At 42.6% G+C, this 27,704-nt stretch overlaps 1 protein-coding gene across 3 annotated transcripts in view; it reads left to right on the forward strand.

The window, feature by feature from the left end:
* Window positions 1-27,704, forward strand: part of Dis3l2 (DIS3 like 3'-5' exoribonuclease 2) — a 303,393-nt gene that overhangs the window by 184,092 nt on the left and 91,597 nt on the right. For all 3 annotated transcript variants that reach the window (XM_051154243.1, XM_051154242.1, XM_051154244.1), the window contains one exon: window positions 3,115-3,194. In XM_051154243.1, coding sequence (XP_051010200.1) covers window positions 3,115-3,194 — 80 coding nt within the window. The remainder of the gene's footprint in view (window positions 1-3,114; window positions 3,195-27,704) is intronic.

The raw sequence follows: 27,704 nt of genomic DNA on the forward strand, positions 1-27,704 counted from the left end.
CCTGGAGTCTCATTCTTTCCCTCCCCCACCTGGCACTTTATTTTCTGTGGGTCAGGTTTAGCTTCTTTCTAACCATTGTTGCGGAACTCTTTAAATATTTGGTCTCACAGGTTCTAAAAGCTGGCAGGCCAGGCTGCTCCTTGCATGTTGTGAGACCAAAACCTTCCAAAAAGGGGGCCAGTAAAATCTCAAGCATGTTATGGAGTGAAGTAGCTAGAGGATGTGATGCGCCTTCGTCCACACCCACCAGCTCTCAGCCACTGTGGCCCACAGCCAGAAGGAGCCCTCACACACCGTATTGTCATGGCAGGTTCCTAATTGTGGAGATGACAGTCAAATCAGTGGGTCTCAGTACTGAGGACTGAGGGTTATCAGGGACACTCGTTGTTCATTACTGCTTTGCTTTCCAAAGTGAGTGGGCAAGTCTAGGGTCCACTCCTGCAAAACAAATCCTTGTTGGGAGTATTCTGAGTTTGACTCTATCAAGAAGTTTGTTCTGAGTTCATACTGTGTGGCTCTCATCAGCCTCATCTTAAAGTATATGGATTTGTTTATTACCCCCCTCCCCACCGCCACTTTCTTTAATTAGGAAATGGGGCAAAAGGTATCTTTGAACAGGAAATTAGGTAGAAGCTAGAAACTACAAATGTCTTCTAGAAGCAAGTTACAGATGGTTTTTCTAAGTTTCCTAGGAGCCAAAGTAAAGAACGAAACTTAAATATAAAACATAAAAATTTATGCATTTGTGAAATCAGCTCACAAGACTGTTTGCTTGTATTGTACCAACTTTATACATAAGAATTCATAAAAGAACACCAAATGGTCAGACTGGCTCCTGTATCCATCAGCCTTCATGCAACGAGCACTATAGTCCCCTGTTGGCTTCTTACAGTGTCTCTCAGGACAAGCTTCTGTGCTGCTAAAGCCTCTTGTAGGCCAAGGTTGTGCTGGAGGTCTGTATGGAATGCCCCATAGCAGGTCATTGATCTCCTTGCAGAACCCAGCTTCAGGGAGATGCTGTATGACAGAAAAGAGCCAGAGGCAGATGAGTCTGACAGCAAATGCATCTGGCAGGAACTGCTGTTACCAACTTAAAGGCACTAAGAAGTCTTATAATTAGAAAATAAGTCCAGCATATACAAACATTGACTGAATGTTTTCATTTAATGCATTAGAAACATTAACGTAAAGTCATCAACGTTCTATCTAGAGCATGTAGTAATAATGTTCTTCAGTGTTGAGGATCAAGCCTTGAGCGTTGAGGTTCTGTCACTGAGCTACACCCCATCCTCTCATACAGCAAACATTTAAGCATACTGCCTGTGTTACAACTAGCCAACTCTGCTACTGTGTCAAAAAAAAAAAAAAAAAGTATGGGCCTATCCCAATCAAGCAATATCTGAACTTACATAAGTGAATTAATACAGTTTTCATGTGCCATGAAATCATGCTCTTTTGATTTGTTTTCAACCATTTAAAAATGTAGAACTAGGGCTGGAGAGATAGCTCAGCACTTAAGAGCTGCTCTTCTGAGTACCCGGGTTTAATTCCCACATTCACATGGCAGCTCACAACTGTTACAAGATCTGGCACCCTCTTCTGGCTTCTGCAGACTTCAAACACACAAGTGATGCACATATAAGCAAGCAGGCAAAGTACCGATACACATAAAGTTGACGTTGGCTTTCAGGCCATTTACAAGCAGGTGACAGGCCATGCTTGCATGCAGACTCCTGTCCCAAAGTACCGCTTGCTCAGCTTATCTTCACAGTAAGACCCTTTAGTACTGTCCCTCATTGTTCACTTTAATTTAGATTTTGTGTTTCTGGTTTAAGAGCAGATCAAAAAGATGGAGTAAACTAGAAATTTACTCAGAAACCAACTGTGAGAAAGCAAGAGGGAAAATATACAAACTAACCACAGAGGTCATACTGTATTGCCAATGACTGTTTGTCAATGAATGTTTCTGGCTGGAAATGTCCCAATAGGCATTAACATTCATTCATTGTGTTTGTAGAAATGAATGCCCCAGAGGCCCCAGACATTCACAAAGACACAATTTACTAGTTAATCCTCAGTAGAATTGTGTCTCACCTAAACTAACAGCATTAAAAAAAATTTTTTTATTTTGACCTAGAGGTACATTCTTTCAGCATCTTATGACATCATTATGATGAAATAAAAGGACCAAACCATTCCTGTTATCCCATGTGACATGTCAGATTTAGTTACACAAGTGTTCTTATTGAGTAATGTTCATGAAGCATTTGAGTAGGTTTTATGGATGAAACAAATGGAGCAAGGAGCAATGTGTCCTTCCTTTATCTTGTAAACTAAGTTCAAGGTTCTCCCCTTTGTACAGTCTGTCACTGTGTAGCCACAATCAACTTAGTCTTCCTGGGACTTTCCGTTACTATTTATCCAAGATTTCATCGTACACCAGTCAGGATGGCTAAGATTTAAAAACTGTGAATAAACAAATGGATGAATGAATACATACATACATAGACACATGCAATAGATGACAGCATGGATGTAAGGGAAAAGGCACACCTTACTGATGGTGGGAATGCAAACTGTTGCGTTCACTATGGACACCAGCATGGAAGTTCCTCAAAAAGCTAGAAGTAGATCTACAGCATAATCTAGCTATACCACTCCTAGGCAGATTTCCTAAGGATTCTGTACCCTATAACAGGGAAAATTGCATGCCCGTGTTCATTATTGCTTTATTTATAATAGCCAGAAATGGGAATCAGCTTAGATGTCCATCAACTAATGAATGGATAATGAAAATGTAGTACATATACACAATTAGATATTAGATACTAGACACCAGAGAGAACCTGACCAAGAGGACCTGTCTTTCTTGGAACAGAATTCTTTTTTGGGAAGCTTCTTTCCTAGAAACCACCTCCTGGATGCCCAGTGACGCCTGTTCTCTCTCAGGGCAAGGAGAAGTTGGGGTCGAGTCACAGAGAGGAAGAGAGGAATGAGCACATCTTTTTCTCTCCCAGTCTCACATTTCTTCTTCCTTATGTGCAAAACAAACTGCTCTTTAACAGTCTAAGATAGTGGATTGCTTGTGCTAATTCTGTTTTCCATCTTTCCTAGAAAAGACTGTATCTTCACCATTGACCCATCAACTGCTCGAGACCTCGATGATGCCCTCTCCTGCAGGCCGCTCGCTGACGGTAGGACGGACATTCCTCTGCTGCTCTGTATAAAGAGTAACTTGCATGCCCACATGCAGCATACCCATGTCAGGCTTCCTCGTGTTCTGTAGGTAGCTTAATGGACAAGGATGGAATTGCTTCATTCAAGCTAAAAGTTAAGGTCCCATGGAAGCTCTGGAGAGGGAGAGAGTAGGAAACGTTCTGTCACTAGCTGTTTGTGGGTCCTAAAAGAGGCAGCCATGAAAGCAGAAGAGCTACTTCTAGGCCTCGGCCCTCCTGTTAGCTTGGGTATGAGGGATAATAGGAAGACTCCCTACGGGCTGTACTCAAGAGAGACTGGTGTTTCCTTCAAGCTTGGCATGGAGGGGCCTCTCTCAAGACATGCTGTGTAGTGGGCAGCAGGCACACCCTCCTGAGACATGGCTCTCTAGGCCTGACCTGCAGAAGCCCCACTGTTCCTTGTAGCTCTTTGCCTATAAAAAAGAGTGTGAATGGCTGACTGTTAAGGGCCTTTTAAACATTCTTTGGGAAAAAGAAAAGTCAGGGATGACTGTAGTAGGAAGAAGAGCAGCAGCTGATTTTCAAAGGATCTGTGGGAAAATGTGAGGGAAAAAACCGTCAGTTCCCACCCCCATCCGTGCAGATAGCATTTCCAGGTGTTTCTGGCCCTTTTCTGCAGGGGTACCTTGGTGACTACAGTGACTTTGGCTGTTCCTGGGAATTACCTTGGACTAACGTGGCCTTTGTTAGTATACCAATGAGTTAGGCGCATCCTTCTGCTTTTACTCTGCCACAGAGCATTGATTGCCCACCTCCAAAGTACTCAGCCCTTGTCTTCTTCTGATGCAAACCTCTGTGTTTCCCTCTCTGATGCAATGAGCAGTGAGAATGAGTAGGCATAAGCAAAGAGACAGAACACGTTGCAAAAAACTGCTTAGCCTCTTTGAGTAGGAGCTTTCCACCCCTCTCCCCCAATAATCCTGTGGATGAGGCTGCTCTGTGCTAGGCAATGCTCTGTTGCTGAGCTGTATCCTCAGCACATACTCTCAGTTATATGTTTCCATAATCTAAAATTAGAGCATCATATTTACAAGAGCCAACTTTGGCCCAGCCAGCGCCTTATGTTTGGGCAGTCTCTGCTGTGTACAGTGGCTTCAGTAAGCTTGCTCTCTGCAGATCCCACTTTCCAAAGCGCCAGTGTGAACAGTGCCCTCTCCCCACTCCCACCCCTGTCCTAGTAGAAGCTTGCTGGTGCTGGGCCTCTCTCCCCTTGGTGTTACAGCTCTTCTCTGTTAGTGGTTGAAGACAGCTGCTCCGTGTATTCCCTCCAGTTTTATAGATGTTTATGGCAAAAGTCTAATACCTGTTTCTCTATCTCTGCTAGCCTCAAACTCTTAAACTTTCAGGGAGAACAAGAAAGCTAGCATATGTTCTTCCTTGCTCACTCTGCAGAGCTACTTTATGTCTAGTAGGCAAGTATGTGGGTAAAGGTTTCATGAAGGAAATGGCAAAAAAAAAAAAAAAAAAAAAAAAAAACTACAAGAAAAGCAGATTAGTGGCAAGTAATATTCTTTATTTGGCAGATCTTTGAAAACCACACAGACATTGTTCAGGGGAAATTCAGGCACAGCAGGCAAAATAAGTTATCAAAAGACTGAAAAAAAAAAAAAAAAAAGAAGATCCGAGAAACTTTACAAGTGTAGGCATACAGACCTGCACTGAAGATGGGGCAAGGATCATGATGGGTGATGTAAGGTAGAAATGGGGAAGAGAAGAATCTGTGGAAACAAATGGCAGAATAGAGAAAGAAAAGACAGAGGTGGCTCACCCTGGATAATGGGGAACTATCTGTCCACAGGTAGAAACTGGAAAGTCAGAACATGCTGAGTTTGGACAGGCTATCACGGTTGCCTGTCTCATCATAAGCAGTTACATGAGTTGCTGCTAACCTATTGACAATAGAATAGATAAACTGAACAGGTGATGTCATAAAACTGTAACAGGAGAGCCCTGGGGGAAGGTAACACACCCAAAGGCAGAGAATGAGCTTCCTAGGATGATGGGATCACGAGCAATTTTCCTCTCTGCTCTACTTTCCAAATTTTATAATGTGGTAATAGCTTTGTAATGAAAAAACTTTGTAGTAAAAAATTATGAGGTGCCAGAAATCACAAGCTGCCCAGTAGTCACCCACGGTACCAGGTGATCAGATCCTTCTATGTATTTGGTATTTCTTGCATTCCAGAGAGACAGTTGACATCTGTGCATTTGGTGAGGCAGCAGCAAAAGGAAGAAACCAGGGAAGTCTTGGGAAAGGCCCGAGGTAGTCAGTCAAGCATTTTTATGGTGGCACTTCCACAGTTGGCCATTGTGACAGTTGGTTCTGCCAGGATCATTTATCCAGGGAGATGAAAAGTGAAAAGGCAAGTCCAGTTTGGATTGGGAGGGTGTTGGCTAAGTTCAGGTTCCATTAGTTACCAGTTCATGTCAATTCCTACTTAGAAGAAAAAATATTTACTGTTTTAAAAAGCAAATAAATGTTTTCTAGCCAAATTTACATAATTATGTTTATTTAAAGAAAATACTGTATAAAAGTTATGTTTTCCTTTGGTCTCACAGAAATCATCTGAATAGCTATTCTGTGAAAAATCAATTTACAGATAGATAGAGCCTTCCAGTGCTCACACTCCCTTTCATAGAGTTCCAATGTATGCCACGGTCTTTCCTATCAGATACAAAATACAGGTAACCAATTGTGTAAAGTATTAAAATTAACTAAAAGGAGGAGGAAGTGTCCCTCCACCTCTCTTCCAAAGCAGCTTCCACCACTCATCTGACCTGGGATTCACTCCTTTAGCCCAAGACACACCTAAGGGGAAGGAATGCTCTCCAGCAATGTGGATTCTTTCACTTTTGCTTAATAAAATGTTTAATAAAAAATGGTATTGTAATGATATCCCAGAATCTAAAGACAGCAAATCCCTGTTTGGTATTTTATGATTGTAACAGATTTCTTGCAACACACGTCACAGTTGACCTCACCACTTTAGTGTGGGAATACCATAGTTATAAGCTCACCCTCTGGTTTCTTAATAACCCTTGCAGTATCCATTTTTTGAGTATCCAGATTGCATTTTAACTTGTTACCTTAAAGGTAACCCATTCTGCCATAAGATGGTGTGGAAGAATCAGAAATATTCTTATCTTTCTGCAGTTTTCCATCTGTCAATCCTGTTAATGTTCCTCGGTGCCCTGCAGCACAAATACAGTGTCTCCTGTGAAAACCCTTCTAAACAAGAGCTATCACTGTTCTTCTACATCACAGCATCTCAGCCAAGAGTCCGAAATAGTCTCTCCTGTCTTGTGGCCAGTATGGTGTGAATCCATTTGCCATGTCATAGAGCCTCTTGCCTCTGTGAGGTCTAGGCTGTGTGGCTCCCTGCCTTGCAAGCTGTTCTAGCAAGTTCATCTGTACTGGAAGAGTTAGCATCTGGATAATAAGTCCCCATTATTTCGCTTACTGCTTTTCGCTAAGTGTCAAAGAACAAGTGGTCAGGCAGGACCTTAAACTTTAATTGCTTCTGGATCCCCACAATTCTACAGGATGTTTTGTAATTTGTACTCTCTAATGTTTGCTCTGTCATTGAACATGGCAGGGTTATCCTTGTCAGGACTTAGAAATGAATGGACAAGAATGGGGAACAGCTGCTAATGAACTTTGGTTTCTATTTGGGGTTGGTTGATAGTTGCACAACTTCATGAAAATATTAAAACCACAGGGAAAAAATGAGTGAATGAGCAAGTAATGAATGAAATAAAAGATGAATGAATGAATAAGAAAAATAAGTGAACAAATCTAAATCCAATTATTTTTGATGCTTTATGAAAATCAGAATTTAGACTTTATCCATGACTAATCAGGGATCTGAATGGAATGTCCATCTGGGTACCAATAGTCACATCTTTTTTGTCTCCTCCTGGCTGTTCCCATTTCTAAAGCATGGAATTCAAACCAAAGCACCCATCTCTTTGCATAGGCACCTGCCTACCTATCCTCACTGCCCGCCCCACCCCTGGCAAAAGATAGTACATGAGGAAATGGATGTCTTCCAGCCTACATATCTCAAAAGAGTTCAGTCTTCCTCTGCTCTCAAGGCACCTTTCTCCTATCAAGGCTGCTTGATTGCCCAGCTGTCTTTTATTTTCCTATTGCTGTGATAAAATACCCTGACAAAAGCAACTCGGGGTAGAAAGGGTTTATCTCAGCTTGCAGTTTGAGGGCACAATGCATCATGGCAAGGGTATCAGGGCAGCAGGAGCTTAAGGCAACTAGGCACATCATATCTACAATCAGGAAACGGGGCAATGAATGCTTGTGCTTGGCTAATTTCTCCCTTTTATACAGTCCAGGACCCAAGCCCAAAGAATGATACTGTCCACTTATGTGTGTGTCTTTCTACCATAATTAATCTAATCAATACAGTTCTGTAGCCAACATTTGCTACTTTGTGGGTTCCTTTTTCTCTCTTCCACCCTTCTCTATATTTATCCCCCCTGCCAATCCCGTTCCACTCCCCCCCACACACACATACTAGGTAGGAGAGAAAGAAGGATATAGGGGAAACAGGGCATTGTTATTGTTAGACTACCTCCTGCTGATTAGGGGCATTAGCATTCCTTGGGGCAAGTTTGATCTTTGCCATCAGGATATTCAATTTCTTCTAATTTCTTTGCTCATGACCACTTGACAAGCTGCAACATCAACCAGCAACCAGCAACCAGCAGCAGCTGCCACAGCCACTCTCAGGGCTCTAGCATTTATATACACTCTCAAAAGTCCCAGAAACCCAAATGTCATACACTTGTAGAAACTATCTACAGCTGGCAAAATCACACCTCTGCTAGAGCACGAGGCAAATCATAGTCAGCCGCTGTGGACAGTCTGAAGCAGTCCCCCATATCCCACACCTGGGATTAAAGTAAAAATATATTCCCATAGCATTTCTGTGTTTTTTTAAAGAGATCAAAAATTCTCACTACACAGTTACTTCAAAGACATGTCCAGAGGCTAAATAATCCCTCACAGTATCTGGTGACCTGTCTACTTGGTGATTCCAAGTCCTGGCAAACTGAAAATTAGCACGAACCATCGTAGGCTTTTCATTCCATTCTCTTACTAGGAATGCGCAGGAAGCCCACAGCAGTCAGCCAGGAGCCAGCATGAGAAGCAGTTCCTGGGAGGTGTTCATAGAGGCGTTCATTTCTTACTTCAGCAACTTCACCATAAATTATGAGTGACACTTGCCAAGAGATTCTTGTCATAGCTGATAACCTCTAGAAGCATAGGGAAGTAGGAACTAGCAAGACCTTGATCCCTGTGTACCAGGCATAGGTTAGAGAGCCTGATGCACAGACTGGGTGGTGACAGTTTTAAAAAGCCAAAGGCCAAGTTAAGAGTGTCTGGATCTGCCACCATGAAGAAAAGAATAAAGTCGTGGAACCTCTGCATGAGAAGATGTTTAGCACAGCCCCCAAGGCCAGGCCAACACTCTTCCCTCACTGCAAATGTAAGGATCCTACACACAGTGTTCTTTAGATATTGTCCTTCATTGTTGAGCCTAGCCCAGTCCTGCCACAGCTCAGGAACCTGCACTCCCTCTATTGAGGCACATAAAGGAGCAGTCTGTGCTGTCGTCATGTTACTGCTTCTTGCCCTGTCTCTTCTTCCTGCCTCTCAGCAGAGCTTCAGAAAGCCTTGTGAGCCAGGTTGTCCTCACTCATCATCTGTCTTCATAAATCCAAAGGGACCTGCTTGCTCTTGGTTCTGTATTGGAGACTGCTGGATTTTCCATCACTGTCTGCCCTGTGTGCCCACAAGAGCTGTAGGACAGGCTTCCCTCTGAGCTTGTTTCTTCTCTGTCCCCTGCTGTCATAAACACATTGCCCACTATATAACCTAATGTTTTAAAAAAAACAACCCTGGAATCACATTGGCTACCCTAACCCTAGCCATAACCCTTGCCCTAACCCTAGCCCTAACCCTAACCCTAACCCTAACCCTAACCCTAACCCTAACCTTGTATCAGTGAGAGTGTGCAGAAACCAATTACCTTGTAGCTGTCAGGAAACTGACTCTTCTGTGGTGTCTCATTTATCTCCAATATCTACTTTGAAATTGCTATACATGCTCCAACTAACTGCTTATGTTTAAATTATATGTCTTTGTCCATCCTTCCTTCACTCTCTTTTTTAAAAAATATGTTGGATTTTATGAAGAGATTATGGAGAGTTGAAGGTTCGAGTGTCATATGTCCCTGTAACCCATGCCACTGCTTTTTAGCATTTCTTTACAGTTAAAGTAAGGTAGTGTAGTTGTCTTGGTTTATTTGCTTATTGTTTCTAATGCTGTTACCCAATTAGAGGAGGAGATGGAAGGAAATTCAGGTGCTGAAGTGGATCTTTGGGCAAGTTTTAAAAACCTTGTTTGATAGCATACTTGTTTATAAAGTCTTTTGTAGATATAAGGCTTTCTTTTGTTTGACCATTTTCACAGTATGAAGTTCAACTAAAGTCTTTCTGTCAAGTTATCAACATTGAGCAAAATAAAATTCCCTTAGTATATGAGTGTATCAGAAGTTTGTCTTATATTTTTATATACATTTTAAGACCTAAATTTGAGAGTGAAAACTTAAAAAAAGAAAGCTGCCGGGGTGGCTATTGAGATGGCTCAGAGTAAAGAGCGGGTACTATTCAGTTCCCCGTACCTTGTCAGGCAGCTGACCAGTGTGTGCTGCTCCAGTTCCAGAGGAGCTGCTTGCCACAAGCACCTGTACGCATCATCAAGATACATATACAAGAAAAAAATGTAGATGACCTTAGAAATGCATTTTAAGATGAGTCCATGTAACACACACATTTAGTTTGCCTATTCCGAGGATAATGAGGACTGCTAAACCTTACAGTGTAACACAGCCTCTGACAGCTCGGACTTGGATAGATCAAACAGGCTTCAATGCAGAAAGTATTAGTACATGGAAAGCCTCACTAAGTTATTATCACAAAGGCCCACTTCAAGAAAATACAATAACACTAAACACATACAAAGAATTGGCTTCAAAACATATAAAACAAAACTTAACAGAAATACAAAGATGAATTGATAGAATTTTTATTGCTATGGGTTAATTTCATATACTTTTCTCAGAAAATAATACTTTAAACAGACCAGAGGTTTGGTAAAATTACAGAAAATTTAAGCCACATAGCCAATATCTGCTCTAATAAGCTTTTCTATACATTTACTGTTAGAAAATGCATATTATGCTTCTTAAATATAAGATACAGTTATTATTTTCTGTATAAATTACAGTGATTTTTAAATCTCTTAAAAATAACTATGAGGAAAAGTATTCTGGAAAATAAAATACAAATGGGAAACTTAACCATTAGGTTTGCCTTTTTTTAGTTTATTCTAACTTTGCACTTAGTCTAAGACACAAAACAAAAGCCCATGAAATGTTACTGAACTGAGACCTGAATTATACTAATATAATCTAGCATGTGGGTCAGACTCCCTTTCTAGGAATTTGGCTAGTGTCAGCTTAACGATGAATAGCACTACGTCACAGACCATAAGGCGCCCTAGTCACTAGCTGTGACCCCTGCCACATAGATTGTGTCATCCCCTCATATCCCATCCCAACCCATGGAAGCAAAGGCTATGCTCTGCCATATGGCTTTGTCATGCTATAATAAGTCAATGCCTACATCCCATCTTTCTACAGGAAATAGCTGGTTATTTGATAAATATTTAGAACATTACAAGAAATTCACTTTATAAGTTTGTTTTCCAAACACCTTGAGTAGGAACTCACTACACAAAAAGTTCCTTTGAATTTGGTCCTCCATGACAAAGAAGCCAAATCTGTTCAATGGAAAAACGATAGCATCTTCAACAAATGGTGCTGGTCTAACTGGATGTCTATATGTAGAAAAATGCAATTAGACCTATATTTGTCACCATGCACAAAACTCAAGTCCAAGTGGATTAAAGACCTCAACATAAACGCAGAGACATTAAATTGGTTAGAGGAAAAAGTGGGAAGAGCCTGGAACACATTGGCACAGGAGACAACTTCCTGAACAGAACACCAACAGCCCAGACCTTAAGGTCAACAATTAACAAATGGGACTTCATGAGCTGAGAAGCTTCTGTAAAGCAGGAGACACTGTCAACAGAATAAAGTGACAGCCTACAGACTGGGAAAAGATCTTCACCAACCCTACATCTGACAAAGGTCTAATATCCAAAATATATAAAGAACTCAAGAAATTAAACGTCACCAAACCAAATAACCCAATTAAGAAATGGGGCTCAGAACTAAACAGAATTCTCAACAAAGGAATTATCAAATGGCTGAGAAACACTTAAAGAAATGCTCAACGTCGTTAGTCATCAGAGAAATGCAAATCAAAACGACACTGAGATTCCATCTTACACCCATCAGAATGACTAAAATCAAAAACTCAAGCGACACCACATGCTGGCGAGGATGTGGGGAGAGAGGAACACTCCTTCATTGCTGGTGGGAATGCAAACTGGTACAACCACTTTGGAAATCTATCTGGCGCTATCTCAGAAAAATGGGAATAGGGCTTCCTCAAGACCCAGCTATTCCACTCCCTGGAATATACCCAGAAGATGCTCCAGCACACAACATGGACATATGCTAAACCATGTTCATAGCAGCCTTATTCATAATAGCCAGAACATGGCAACAGCCTAAGTGTCCCTCAGTAGAAGAATGGATAAAGAAACTGTGGTACATTTACACTATGGAATACTACTCAACTATTAAAAACAAGGAATTCCCGAAATTTGTGGACAAGTGGATTGAACTAGAAATGATCATAATGAATAAGTTCACCCAGAAGCAGAAAGAGTCAAATGGTATATACTCACTTATATCTAGACACTAGCCCAAGGGACATGTCCCATGAAAGTCTTCACCTACCAGGAAAGTGAGATAGATGTGAGGACATCCTATTGGGACTCTAGGTGAGAGAAGTATGGGAGAATGGGGAAATAGAAGGATCCAGAGGGTCCTAGACACCTACAAGAAGAACACTGTGATGGGCAGATCTGGGCCTAGGGGTTCTGCTCAAACTATGGCACCAAACAAGGATACTATGTGCAGTAAGCATCAAATCCCTACCCAGATCTAGCCAATGGACAGGGCATTTCTCTACAGTTGAGTGGAGAGTGGGGTCTGACTTTCACACAAACTCTGGTGCCCCATATTTGACCACGTCCCCTGGATGGGGAGGCCTGGTGGCACTCAGAGGAAGGATAGCAGGCTTGATACCCTATGAGCATATACACGGGGAGGAGGTCCCCCTCAGTCACAGACATAGGGGAGGGGAGTAGGGGGAAAGAGGGAGGAATGGGAGGATACAAGGGATGGGCTAACAATTGAGATGTAATATATATAAATTAATAAAATATTAAAAAAAAGAATTTGGTCCTCCAAATTCATTTAATAGGTTGGAATATTGAAATCTTTTGCAAAAGGAAGGAATGGAAATCCCTAATCCTTGGACATTGTAATTACAAAAGTAGGATATACCAGCATATGAAAAAGTTACTCACAGAAGACACGATGAGAAATATAATTTTTAAAATAAAAAGAGTTAGCCGGTATCCTTCTTTGTTTTGTGAGTACTGTAACAACTAAGAAGAATTGAAACCTGAACTCATTGATTACTCTGCAACCAGAAATTTGAAAAAACATAATTTTCCCTGATATATATTTTTACCAGCCATTAATTGAGGTGTAATTTCAAAAGATTAAAATTGGGCTCCCATCTCCTGTTTAGTAAACCAAGGGTTGTGTCAACTGGCATAGACTTTCCTTCTTTAATGTACTTATTATATGTCCATGTGGTGAACTAGGCTCTCTCCCTTTTGTCACAAAGCTCTCCTGCAGAAAGCTGGCTGTAGCCATGATGCACACACTTTGGGTTCTCTTGCCCGTATTGGGACCACCAGAACAAAAGCAGTCAGGGCTTTGTGAGGGTGCAGGCACAGGGAGGAGGAGTAGCCAAGGCCTGGACAGTGGCTCCGCATGCATGGCAGCTCTGTCAGAAGCTGCTGGAACCTACAGTATTGTTTTTCAGCACACAGGAAAATATTATAAATAATGAATTTTAAAAAGAAAATTAAACCATTAAACAGATTTCAGAAATCATCAGTATCATACAATCAGATGCTTAGACCATAATTTTATTACTAATTGCAAAAAGTGTATTAAGAAAAGTTCAACAATTACAACAACTAAAACAGATTTGGAAAGTTTCTTATCATACAATTGTCAAGTATTAAGGTTTAACTATAACATGTTTCCTTCTCTTCTTCCCCTCCACTCAAAGATCAACCAGATGAAAGACACAATTCAGCGTGTACTTAATGTGGTCCTCGAATGCACCCTGAAGAATGTACCTTACTTATCCAGCTCTTTTTGGCTGTTAATCCCATCACAGCTTTCTACACAGAGCACCAAATGTTCCCTTCTCTAGGCTTTGGGGTTTCCACTTGTGCTACTTTTCTGAAACTATGCAAGTGCCACTTAACTCTGGAATGTACCTTGTGCTGTCCTGGTTCCTCACAAGTAAGCCCAGGGCTGTTTAGAAGTTGTTACTACGGGAGAAGGGGAGAAGTGGGAGGGAGGGAAGAAGGGGAGGAAACAGGGGAAGGGCTAACAATCGAGATGTAATATGAATAAATTAATAAAATTTTAAAAAAAGATTCGAAAGAAAAAAAAAGAAGAAGAAGTTGTTACTACAAGGGACCACACCATAAAAGAGGAGTGGCTTTTTTTTTTAAACAGAAGAAACCTATATACCCCAAAAACCACCTGGGGAGAAAGGTGTACCTGTTCCCTGTGGACATGCTCCTGTGCTTGCTGGCTTCAGCTGTTGACAGCCCCTGTTAGCACTTCACTTCAAGGGTGGTCCCTTAACCTTTGTTCATTACCTCAAGCACAACTGAAGACAGTTAGAGAAGGCAGTGGCCTGCTGTCCCCTGCAATCAAAGCTAGGTCCAAATTGTGAGCACCAACACCTTCATTTCTGCCCCTTAGAAGTCTAGACCTAAGAGCATCTAAAAAGACCTTAGGTAGCTTTTGTAAAAAGTCTGTCTCAGGACTTGACCCCTCCTGGGAAGAGTATTACTAGGGAGGCTCGTTCCTTTGGAGAAGAATGTTCCTGTGCCTGTGCCTGCTCTACAAACCACAATAAATGAATTATCTTGTTAGCGTACTGCCTTGGCAGTGTAAGAGAAACAGGTCATCTGGTTGTACTGTGTGGTAAAAGACTGAGTCTCCAGCATCCTCTGCTACATCAGCAGCTTGAAAGAAACCACATTCCCTTGTGCTCCCACTACTATGAACAGTGTCTTTTACTATGCCTGGAAGGTACCCCAGTGCCCTCTCACAAGCTCTGGTGACACGGGCTAGAAAGGTGGGCCCCAAGCTCTTGCCACATCAGTCACATAATGGGAATCAAGCTTTCCAGTTAGTCTTTGGTATCTCGGTACTACTGTATGGATGCCTGCAAGGCTGGCTCACCGGGGCCAAATACACGTGTATCTCAGCATCTGCACTGTCACGTCTTGTCTAGCAGCTCATCCAACACAGATTTAAAAGCTGAGTCCACACTGAACATGTAGGCTTTCCCCCTCATCATTCTTCCTTAAGCAATACAGCCAATAACTATTTACAGCGCATTTATATCGTGCTGGGTTTGTAAGTACCTAGAGGTGATATTAGAGGAGGATATGCAGAGATTGTGTGCAGATACATCTGTATTTTATAAATGTGTTCAGTTACTGAATTACTTTATAAGCAGAACTTTGAGTGTCCAGTCCCCAGCAAATTTTGAGAGAGGCCTGTACTCTCAGGCCCTTCAGAGTCAATGTGATTACCTACCGGCTGGCTTAGTGGCCGACCACCCCTCCTGTTGTTTTCACCTGGAGTTCTTTTTTCTTGACTTTTGATCTACTGGCCTTGTCATGATTCTCCCATATGGGCCTTCTAGACCTCTGACATTTGTGCCTGACTTGAGCGCTCCGTAATCTTTTTGCCTACAAGCTAGTCTCCTCCCTGGTCCATCAACTTCCATGAAGTGAGTCCTAAAATGCTGTGATTCAATTGGGTGCTTGTCTTAAAAATTGAATACTGGGCCGAGAGGCAACTCATCCCTAATTAGGAAAGTATAATCTTTCATCTCCTGAAAATGTGCCATGTGTATCTTTAAAACATAAGACCTACACGTACCATTTAATTTCACCAAAAACTATGTATAAAACCTGTTCTTTGTGTTGAGAAGGGAACCTTATTCACTCTTCAATAGATTTTGGAAGAGAAAATTTCCACTTGAGGGCAATTTTCCGCTCAGATACACTTCTGGACTTTGTCTCTGACATCTTCATGATGCCCTGTGCTTTGAATACTGTTCCGCCTACGCCTCTTCCATGGGAAGTCATTTCTAATCCCAGTTTTGAAACACTGATTTTTTTCCCCTCTTGAAGTCTCTTATGTCAGAGGGCATTCTGACCTCAGGCAAATCACAGACAACTCAAGCACTCGATCACAGACAACCCTTATTTTGGTAGCAGGGCCCTTGATGAATCTGGGAGGAGCAACGGAAAATTCTGTAGGTCCAGTCAGCTCAGAAGGAAGTACATGTCTTCTCCATTCATCTGGGGGACACTGGTGACTGAACAACTCTAACTGTCCTTGATAGATGATCATTTTTTACTTAATTGTACCTTTACTCAAAATATCCAAATAACTGAATAGCCACGCAAGGGCTCTGGCATGAAAGTGGGTTTCTGGGATACATGCCAATGCACTCCTGTTTTGAGAGAGGATATAAGTGGAAAGATTAAGTGGAGAGACAGCTCCACCCCTCCAAGTCTTATTCCTATGTTCCATTCAAATCTTGCTAGCCTGATTTCTGTGGGGTCCAGGCTTTGGAAATTCTCTTTTTTTTCATGGATGTCTCAGTGCACCTTGTTAAACCAAATTTGGACCCTGGCCTGTTCATCTGCGTCCAGCTCTGCTGATTGGTTCCAGGTTCCTTGATCATTAAAGCCAAGATAACCTGGCACCCACTAGTCAGGAATCTGGCACCAAGGTAAACCTCGAAGCCAGTGGGGAGGCCCAGTGACCCAACACTTCCATTGCATTTTAAGAGACCGTTGCAGGGTGCCAAAGCGAGCACTGGAATAGTTGCAGAAGAATGGGCTGCCCACCTTGTCTTCACCCTTATGGCCTCAGGAAGTTTAGGCATGTCTGGGAGTCCCTGAAATCCTTTCCTCAGCAATAAAGTAGTGGTTTAAACTAGACATTGTTGCAAGTTTCTACCAGTTGTGAATTTCTAAGTATATGAAAAACTAAAATAAAGGGCCCCCCTTCATATCTGTTGTTGCAAAAATTACGATCTTTAGCTGTGCTAGCAGTAGCATATTCTACCAGTGCTTTCTATAAAACTACAAGCTCGGCACTGTGGTGCATGCCTGCAATTCTAGTACTCAGGAGGAGGTGGAGGAAAGAGGATTGGGAGTTTGGAGGCCAGCCTGGATTACCATGCAGTCTGTCTCAAATACAAACAAACAAACAACAACAAAAACAATAAGACGGTCATCTGGTAAAGGCATTTGCTGCTAAGCATGATGACCTGAGTTCAGTTCTCAGAGCTCAAACATGATGGAAGGAAACAACTTCCTGCAAATTGTCCTTTAAGCTGCATAGGTGTGCCATGAGCACAAAGTGCACACCCACATAATAAATAAATAAATAAATAGAGAAACATTTTTATAGGGCATAACTATAGCTACTATAACAAAATGAGAAAGAACAGAGTTCCTATTCCAAGGGGAAAAATGAGCTCTCTGAGCTCCACATTCTCTATTCTTAGAAACAAGCATAGTAGTAGTTACTCAGAATTGCTGGGAACATTAAATAATCCCTGGAATCCCTGGGATGTAGAACTATACCATACAAACAGTAAGTGTTCGATGAATATAATTAACATTACTACAAAAGTAGAAAGATTAAACTTAACCTGGAATTACACTAAGAGTTGTACTATAGGAACAAACGGGGAGCTGCTATTGAGCAGCTGAGATGTGAACACAATAGAAAATCCCAAGCACCTGCATGTACACATGCCTTCTCAGCTCAGCTCTGACTGCAGGGGAGTGGCGAGAAGGTTTGACTGGTAAGTAGCACTAGATCAAGTGAGTAGCCTATATAGAAGAGTGGGTTTGAGCCCTGCTTTACACCACACATAAAAATGAACTCCCTGAGACACATCTACATGGCAAAGGTAAATCACTGGTACATTAAGAAGATGGCAGAATAATAACCTCGCAGCCCTAGGGGAGACAAAGATTTCTAAAGCTGAGCATGAAAAACATGATCCTTAAAAGATTAGGTCTCTTTTTTCCAAATAGACAGACTACCAAGATGAGACTTGTTAGCCTGCGGCCATAAAGTGGGGGAGGAGATCCCCCTTGGACATGGACCTAAGGGAGGGTAATAGGGCGGGGGTGGGAGAGTAGGAGGGGAACGGAAGGATACGAGTGATGGGAGAACAATTGAGTTGTAATCTGAACAAATTAATAAAACAAAACAAAAAAAAAGGAAAAAATATTAAAATTCAAAAAAAAAAAAAAAAAAAAAAGATTAGGTTTGGCGTGGTACTCCCAGCCCTGGGAGGCAGAGGCGGGCAAATCTCTAGGAGACCTTGTTTCAAAAAGCCAAAAAAGTGGGCTGGAGAGATGGCTCAGTGGTTAAGAGCACTGCCTACTCTTCCAAAGGTCCTGAGTTCAATTCCCAGCACCCACATGGTGCCTTATGACCATTTATAAGGGCATCTAATGCCCTCTTCTGGCACTGTATACGTAATAATAAATAAATCTTTTTTAAAAAACCAAAAAAGTTAAGAAAATATTTATAATCTGGACTGTATATTACTGTGATAGATACCATCACAAAGAAACTTATAGAAGGGGTTTGTACAGGCATACACAGAGAGCAGTTGATATTCCATTCTTGTAGCAGATTTATATATTTTCCATGTATAAATTATGAGTATAATTTTTTGCTTTGTCTTATTCTTTGAAGTCAGAAAATGGTTTCTCCTTTATGCAAAGAAATAAATGAATGAAATTGAAAAAGCTACTTAAGATCACTAGAAATAGCGTACCCCCACAAAGTGTCTCTGTAATGAGAGAAGAGCCCGTCCAAGTTTTTATCACTAAGATATAAAGTGTTGAGCTTTTGTCTCTCAGAATTTAAAGTGATAAAGAAAATTTTAATTTCAAGTGAAAGGAAGATTTAGACTGAATTAAGCAGTGGATAATTACAGTTAGCATATAGTGCCTAGATATTTAATGGTACCTATATTCTTTGAGATGTATAAAATTATGTGTCTTTTAAAGTTTGCTTTTAGAAACTAATAATTATATCTTGTTAATAGGAGAAACTAGAAAAAAATCCACAAATGGCCGAGTGTGGTGGAGCCTGCTGGAATCCCAGCCCTTTGAGGCTGAGGTAGGAGGATCAAAAATGCAGGCCAGACTTTGCTACACCTACACAGCAGCAAGTTGGGTCTGAGGCTGTCTTGGGTTAAGTGAGACCTTGTGTCAGAAACCATAGCACAAGAAAGGTCGTGCAGAGAGAGAAAAGGATGGAGGAAGAGTGATCATACAGTGTTCACTGCACCGTACAGTAGAGTGAGGCATGGCCTCTGGGACAGCTCGCATGAGCACCTGAGAAACGTTCGAAAGTGCTTGGTGTGAGTGTCACAAGCCTATACATACTAGAGTCTCATGTCAGGCTTGAAAACAGTTGTTCTGGAAAAAAAAAGAAAAAAGAAAACAGTTGTTCTGCTTAGACAGGGTTTGCTAGTGCCTGAGGTTGCCTTTTCAGAGCCTGCTGGCAAAGTGTTTTAGTTGCCACAATCCACCAAGAGAATTATCAAGGATGCTGGCACCCCATCTCATGGCCTCCTGCTTAGGCTTGCAGGGAGCAGTGTGTGTCCCATGGACTCAAAGTCATATGGAAGCAAGTTGGGGTGAATGCAGTATTTTGTCAGTGCATTTAAAAAGTAATATAAAACTTAAACAAGAAAGGCATTTATCATGGAAAAATTAGAATTACTTTTACGCATGAAAAATCCACAGCCCTCATACTCAGGGATCATTCTTCTTCTTATATCTCTCTCTACAAGAACTTTTAAGCCTGGTTTGTTTGTTTTTTGTTTTTGATGTCTCTGAAGACAAATACAAATGTGGACTACAATGTCAGTAATAATCTCATTTTCCCAAATCCAGAAGTCATCATTAGGGACATTGTCATTCTGTACCAAACTATAACCGTCTTTTGTCTCTTTGACTTCTCTTTTTTTAAAAAACTTGTGCCTAGTTTTGCTTAACTGTATTTTGTCCTACTCATTTTTTTTTTTTTTTTATTTCCTTGGCTTCACGCCTGCAAGTTTGAGGGATGGGGGGGGGGGGTGAACATGCACAAGAGCCAGCTGACAGAATAGTTGGTTCTGCACCCCTTAAACCATGACCAATCTGCCCCATTTCCACCTTAGCCACCTACCCTCCCCTGGCTTTTGTTGCTTTTACTCTCTGAGTTTGTAACCACCTTCAAGGGTGCTTCCCCACCCCTAAGCTTCACTGTTTTGGCATTGAGGAAGGATCAGATGTGTGTGCTTGCTGCTCTGTCCCAGGCCTGACCAGATGACCCAGGCTTTCCCCACTTTGGAGACTGCCTGGAAATTCCCAGACATTGCCTGTGCCAGCCTTACATGTTCAGCTCCTTGTCCTCCTTCCTGTTAATGAAGGAGACCATTGCTCAAATCATTTGGAAGGAAAAAAGTGGAATTTACTACCTGGGTGTTCCTCTTCCATGCTGTTCGTATAAATTTAAACTGAGATTCCTGAGAATTAGATTGAACATGACAAAAATTGCTGTGTGGGCAGTTTTGTTGAGTACTTGCAGATTGATAGAGTCCTTTTAACAGTGAAGGGGAAAGGTTCTTTAAGTGCTTGGTTCCTGAAGGTGAGCTCACCAGTTAAGGAGTTTATAACTAGAGGTTCTCTTTAACCCCTTGATGGGTAGCAAAAAGAAAAAAAAATTTTTTTTAAGTAAAAGAAAATGTATAAACTCTTCCAGGCCTGGCATTGAGGGGCACCTGAGCAGCCGTGCCAGACAGCACCCTTCTCACGCACACGGACCTTGCATTACGTTCAGATTTATGTGTCCTGGAATTTTTCATTACTTCAACTCCTTCTAAGTTTAAGAAATAGCCTCAAATCCTCACCACGTCACGGCCATGGAGTGCTGCCATGGCATGCCATCCCGGTGGTCAACTTTTGTGTGAGGAGATTACATAACGAAATACCGCATGGAACTGGAATTCGTCAATTTGAATTGTCCCTCTTACCTAGCAACTCCGTCAGTGTTTCCACCAAAGTCAGCGAGACTTTCCTTGTCCCAGCTAAAAGAGGGAGTTTATTGTGTGGCTACAAGGTGATGTAAACCCAATTGTTTGTCAGAGGTTTAGTCTGTCTCAAAACTTTAGAAGAACCAAGCAAGGCCAGGGCTGCATAAGTTACCCAAAGTGAAGCTGTTTTTGCAGCCTGTCGTCTCTCAGCCTCTGCTCAGCATATCATTTCTGAGCTCTCCAGCCATTTTTCTCTCCTTCTGAAGGCTTATAGGGTGGAGACACTGGCCATGAGAGCAGGAGGGTAATCCCCAAGAGCAGTGTGTTCCCATCACAGGCTGGATGGGAGCCCATCTAAGTCCAGCATCTGCTGCTGGGCAGAAAGAGAGTCCTGCAGGTGATGCTGGCACTCATCCTCTGCCTGTGCTTACTATGAAGACGACTCATTCGACAGCTCATCTCTTTGCCTTGCAACACCATTCTTCAGGGAGCAAGCCCTTCTTTGGGATTACTGTTTGCAGTTTTGTATCACCATAAACCCCAACAGTAGACCCATGGTACACAGAGTGAGGCCAGCAGCTAAGAGAATGTGAACCTGTTGTGCTCAGTTAAGTAAGGTCTGTTTGTCTCCTGCTGTTGTTCTCAGTGGCTTCCCATCACAGTTGAGATGGAAGCTACAAGCTTCATCCTGATCCAGCATGCCTATCTGCATCACTAGATGTCTATGTCCTACCTTCTCCTTTCTCCTCACCGTCTCTGCATTTCTTAGCTCCTCAAGGTCATCCTGCCCTGAGCCCTTTGTTCTGAATTGCCCTGCCAGCCATTCTACCTTGCAAGATTTGGTATAGACATGCCAAGCATTCCCCCCATGTTGTTACTTCATCCAAAGTCTACAGTAGACTTCTTAATCTCGTTATTGACTTACTTGCTGCTATTCTTTTTTCAATAGAATACAAGCTCCATAGAAAGGACCTTGCTGTCCTTCTTTATGACTATGCCGTAGCCCCTGAAAAAATATTTGACATGTACATGGTAGGAGCTTTACAGCATTTGTCAAATGTCTGAATGAGTGGTGGTCATTGTCAAGAACGTGTTGCAAAGAGTATTAGGATTGTGGGATAATCACAATCAAGCTGTGTCTCACCTGAAGGAGGAGCTCCAGAAGCTCCATGCCGCTGACAGCAGCCACAGCTGTTGCTACTCTCTGCCCAACCCTGTTCCACTCTTTCTTTTAGACAGATTTTTTTTGTCCCCTAAGGACATGAGCTTGTTCTGGGCAGCCTTTAAGTAGGAACTAGAGCAGTAAATAAAAATTCTAGGGAAATGTGTTTTGGCTTTGAAAGAGGAGGGCGGAATACATATGTGCCATTGGATATAAGGATGAAGTCGACTACACTGGCAAGTCCTGACTTTGAAGTCACCTAAAGGATGAAGGATCGGACTGGATACTCTGCACAAACCACCAAGGGACACCTGGTGCTGCAAGGGAACTTGTAGAGCAAGCAGCCACTGTCCCCACCCTGCTGCCTTAGGGCCTTTGTTTTACCTTCCTGCTCTTTCAGTTGTTGTGAAACCTGCCTATACATCAAGCCTTTTCTTTGTCCTTCAAGCTGATTGCAGGACTGGGAAGCAGCTGGTACTGAGCATGTGGTAACTGGTGCTGGGGGAGAGGCAGTAAGAAGCTGTAGGAAGGCACAGAAAGGGATGACAGTGCAGCTTGGTCTAGGTCTTCAGGACAGTCCTGCCAGAGAAAGCCCTCTCTCACTTACCATTAGATAGAGTGTGAGGGAAGAGTGTGGTGTGTGTACACACACACACACACACACACACACACACACACACACACACACACTGGGGGAGGGGGTGGGGGAGGGAGCGGGGTGAAGAGAGAAGCTGGAGCTCCAGGCTTGGGAAAGACAGGCGTGAGGAATGTGAGGAGGAATTTTGTTGGTTCCCAGTTAGTTGCCATGCAGCGACAAGACAGTATACTGAGAGGAGTGGGAGAGTCAAAGCAGCAGAATCCCAAGCATGATAGGCAGGCCTGTGCTCCTTTCACACACTGTCTTTTGTGTGACAGTTGGCTGTGTGCAATGGCAGGGAGCAAGGAGGAACTTGGAAGGTCTTCCTTAAAGGAAATGATGGTCATTCTAGTAAAGTGGGGATGAGGGAAAGAGGTCTGGGAAGATGAGAGAAGTTGGGAAAGTAGAGTGCAGTGTGACTGGTCAGCAGAGGCCTGAGTGGGTCCTGGGTTCAGTTGCTCCATGAAGGTGCCTTTGTTGTTGTAGTTGGGTGGGGGGATCCTACTACCTGGAACAGGAATAGGAAATGGATTTGCTATGGAGAAGTCATGTGAGGTGCCTTTGGGGCAGCTAAATAGCACTTACTAGTAGACTGGTGCAACCTGAGCTCAGAGAGGCCTAGATGGGTGGAATGGAGTGAAGAGACGGAAGCCCACAACTGAGTAAATTGAACAGTGCGGGGAAAGTGGGCTTAGCAGAGAAGTTAGCTTGGCAAAGCTCTGAGGCATGACCCAAAGGCATGGGTGGGACAAGCAGAAGAAGAGTGAGAAGGAGAAGTCCCCAGGATTCAGACACTCTTGTAATCTCAGGATGGAGTGGCACAGCTCGTTAGTGACCCACTAGCACATGCCTCTGTTCAACAAAGTGCTCTGTGGCTCAAGCATGACAGTAACTTGTGTCTCACAGTTGCAGAGACTGGGAAGGTCAAGGTCAAGGCACTGGAAGCCCTGTGTCTGGTGAGAACCCACGTCCTACTTCATAGACAGCATCACTGCCTGTGTTTGCATGGTGGAAGGGACAAGGACACCATTGTATTGGATACTGGGATTTGGGAGTAGGGGAGGTAGTCTTTCTTTCCAGGGTCAAACCTATGGCTTTGAGCTTTCCAAGCAAAGACACTACTAGTGAGAGGGATCTCTTTTATGAGGACCCTAATCTCATTGGTGTGGACTCTGACCTCAAGGCCCAGTCACTCCCCGAAAAGTCCCATCTTCTGACTCTGTCACATTCAGGGTTAGGGTTCAGAGAGGACACAATACTCAGTTTATGACATCACGTACTATTTTTCTCTGAGGAGTGTTGTGTTGGGGCTAGGAAGGTCCTGTGTCACCAAGGCCCATTCTCAATAGTGGTGCAGGCACACTTAAGTGACCCAGGTCTGTAAGGGCCTAGTTTTGCCCTAACTGAGGAAAGCCAGCCAATGCCTCCATCTCCGCCACCTCTGCTGGCCAGTCCTCGATGCTGGCCAAGCCTCTGGTAGTTAAGGCAAGCACTCTGCTTCCCCCTAAAGCTGACCGTCAACTCGAGATTTAGAAAGGAACTGCTGGGGTTTCCAGGACTTACTCTTCTAATTAAAGAGAACTGGAGTTAATGGCTTAGTGGTTGTTCCATAATCAGGCCCTGCTACAAGTGGTTAAGGAGCTTGGCAGTGAGAACCAAAAGAGCCTTCAGGGACAGGGGTGTGGCTCTGAACAAGGCTAGGAAAAGGACTTCTGAATCCAAAGCTAAGAATGTGGCTTCCCTTGAGTCATGAATGATAGAGAGGGCTTTTGAGCTGTGGCCCATTGAGACAGAAAATTAGGTTTCATCTTGTCCTGGAAATGACTGTGGGTAGGGGTTGTAGATGTGGAGGGAGTGGGAGTGGCACATACAAGAAACAAAAGCTCAGGAGTCAAGCTGGCTTGGAATTAGGGTTCATCACTTCCTGGCTGGGCTATGTTGGGCCAGGATTTGCAGCCTCTGCTAGCCTCAGATGATTTATCCTTGCAATCTGTTGGGTGTGGTTTTGTCAATTGTACACAGGGGCCCTGGCACAGAGATATATTTTAAAGGTTGTTATTCCTGCTATTCTGATTAGCATTCGAAGGGACAGGATTGAACCCAGGGCTTTGTGCACAATGGGCAAATGACACATCATTGAGACAAATCTCCAGCCCTGATTAGCATTTTTATGAACATCATTGCCAATATTATGTTAATGTAGTTGTCATAGATTACAAAACACTTACCTATTTTCCCATCAGTTACACTTCAACTCACTCCCATAGCTTTTGTCCCCTGTCATATCAGTGTATCTACTACTTTCGTTAGGCCCAGTCCTCCTTAAAAGCAGTAATGTTCATGTATGGATGCCTAATGCTGGCATCAACAAGAGACTTCATTCTGTGCATCATGGGTTTATGCAACAGAGCCCATTGTTGAGGCTAGAGCGACAACTCAGCAATTAAGAGCACATGTGCTCTTTCAAAACTCTCTCAGGAGGCTCCCAACCTCACCTTGAGGATGGCCCCACCCCTGATGATATGGCAAGGACACTGCTAAGAAGTGGTTGCAGCAGCTGGGAAACTGCTCTCTACGCCCTAGCTCTAGTCTATTAGTATTTTACATGAGTGAAGAGGTTTGCTATTCTCCTCAGTTCATTCAAAGGAATGTTTGTATTCCTCTAAGCTTTGCAGCCTCTGTACAAAGTGGGGCAGGCATGAATGGCCTTGGGGAAATCTTTCTTACTGCTCCTCAAAACTCATGGGAGACCCCTTTGCCCCGGTAGATAGAAAACTATCTTTTTTAATTTTTAAAGAATAGTTTTATATTATTTTAATAGACATTAAGAGGGAGCATTTTAAAAAACATAACACTAGTCTTCAGTGTCCTGACATCAGATGCTATCATGCCTGACCTTTTGAGGTACATTATTTTCTTTCATAGAATAAAAACCTCAGTGCCACTGTCTCAAGAGTTCTGCAAGTTCACATTATGAAAATATATGTAATAAAATATTTATTTAGGGTTTTCATAAAAAATGTTCAAAGTAGAGAGTAAGAGCGTATCTTTTGCTGGGTTGAGAGGCTCTGCAGGGAATTCAGAATGAAATTCAAGTACCTCAAATATATTTTGGTTGGCTTCCACCATGTTTTATCTCCTGTAATGAACTCTTTGTCAGTTTGTCAATTTTCGCTAAGTTCAGAAAGTTCATGTATAGTAACACAGAGCCTGAGTTTAAAATTATGGTTTATATCATGATGTAATAGTCATCTCTCTTTTCCTTTAGTCAATATTTACCTGTGAGGCCCATATATTATATCCTGATTTCAAAAGAAGACCCTTTATTTTACCTTCTTCAAGTGTTGGTTTTAAATACTTAAAATATTAGAATTTAGAAACTGAGCCATCTGAGACTTCTGCCTGTGGTCACTTGGAGTAAAGTTCCTAGAGCACCAGGCATCACGGGTGGATTCACCGCACCCCATGACCCAGCAACATTGCTGTGTTTCTGTCAGAGTGAGGCTGCCCAACTTGGAGCAAGGCTGGTTTCTCCCAGCTCCCCAGCCAGCCTTTGCCTGTGGAAGATAAGCTGATTGATTGCACCACCCCATAGCAGCCTTCGTCCTACCTTAGACTTGGCCTCTCCTTTGTAAATGCTATAAGGCTGTGCAGAAAAACCCAAAGAACACTCAGTGGGAGGACTTCTGTGTGTCCGGGACAATTGAAGAATAAGTCTTAGCCCTTATTTTAAGCACCCCTACTGAAAGAGGAACAGAAAAGCAGTGAAAGCTATAAATATTTCCATATAAAATATCTGATGGGCCAGTAAGATGGTTCAGTGGTAAAGACTCCTGTGCCTAGGTCTAATGATGTGAGTTCAATCCCCAGGTTCACGTAGTAAACAGGGAAAAAAACTGATTCCCTCAAATTTTCCTCTAACATTCACATGTACACTATGGCATGCTCACCCCCAACCCATGCACACATGTACATATAAATAAGAATGTAATTTTTTAAAAATTAAGACTGTCTGGTACTTTAGGACCGGTCACACAGGTCACCAAAGGAGCAAATGGGGTGTGCTAATAAGCTCCTTGATATCAGATGGGACTCCCAATGAGTCAGAACCAAAAGAGTACTCATTAGCTCAGGAATGGCCAAGTACACAAATGGACTAGGTTCAACCTCAGCTGGATCCTGGAGTTCATATGAGGTCACCTTGGGTTTTCCCCTATTTCTTAAACTTGTTATTTTCTATGTTGATTTGAGTATGCAGATGAAGGTGGTTCCTAGCAACTGCAGGCTTATGAGTTCACAGGAGAAACCCTCTTGGATGATGCCCATCTTCGTCCTCAAAAAACAGGCTCAGTCTATGTGTGTCATATGCCTATGCCAAGAATAGTCACTGTCCACAGGGATGGAATATAGGGAATTGGGTTAGGTACATACTTAATTTAAGCACCTTCAGCCTTGTGCTTGTATCTCCAGTGTATCTACCTTTCTCCAAGTTAAATGCCTATTTTATGAGCATGTTGTTCTAAGATACTGTCCATTTTGTGTATTTCCATAAGCACATAAGTATACCCATGTATGTATTACATATGTGCATATGCACATGTATGTATGTTTATATGGCATGTCATATTTGAAAGTTGATTAACAGGACATTCAACAGTATATCTTAAGTTTGTAAACTACTTCTCCAGCCAGGCACAGTGGTGGACGCCTATGATCCTGGCACTCAGGGAAGCAGAGGCAGGTGGATCTCTATGAATTGGATGCCAGCCTGGTCTACAAAGCAAGTCCATGACAGCCAAGGCTATACAGAGAAACCCTGTCTCAAAATAACCAACCAACAAACTACTTCTCCTGTGGCCCTAAGAGACAGTCCCACAAACTTGGGTACTACCTCTTTGGTGGCCCTTGTAGGGGTTGGGCTATTGGGAGGAAGGGCAGGAGAGAGGAACAAGCAAACTATTAGTTCTATACTAGGCCTGTCTTTTTCAAATGTGATGATGGATTTACACAAAGATAAGAAGCCTTTAGAAATAAGAAATAGCTTGTGAAAATGGTCCCCTGATCTGTTTACGGTAAAATTCTCTCCATCTGTTTGGTATAGGATGAGGAAGGTGACACCAGCACAAGTCACCTGGAAGTAACTGGCAAGACTAGAACGGTTACCCATGCTTCAGGGCCTGAGCCTGTGGCTATGACAGGCACCCGGGAA

This window comes from Acomys russatus, chromosome 12 (genome assembly GCF_903995435.1).
Source record: "Acomys russatus chromosome 12, mAcoRus1.1, whole genome shotgun sequence".
NCBI lineage: Eukaryota > Metazoa > Chordata > Mammalia > Rodentia > Muridae > Acomys > Acomys russatus.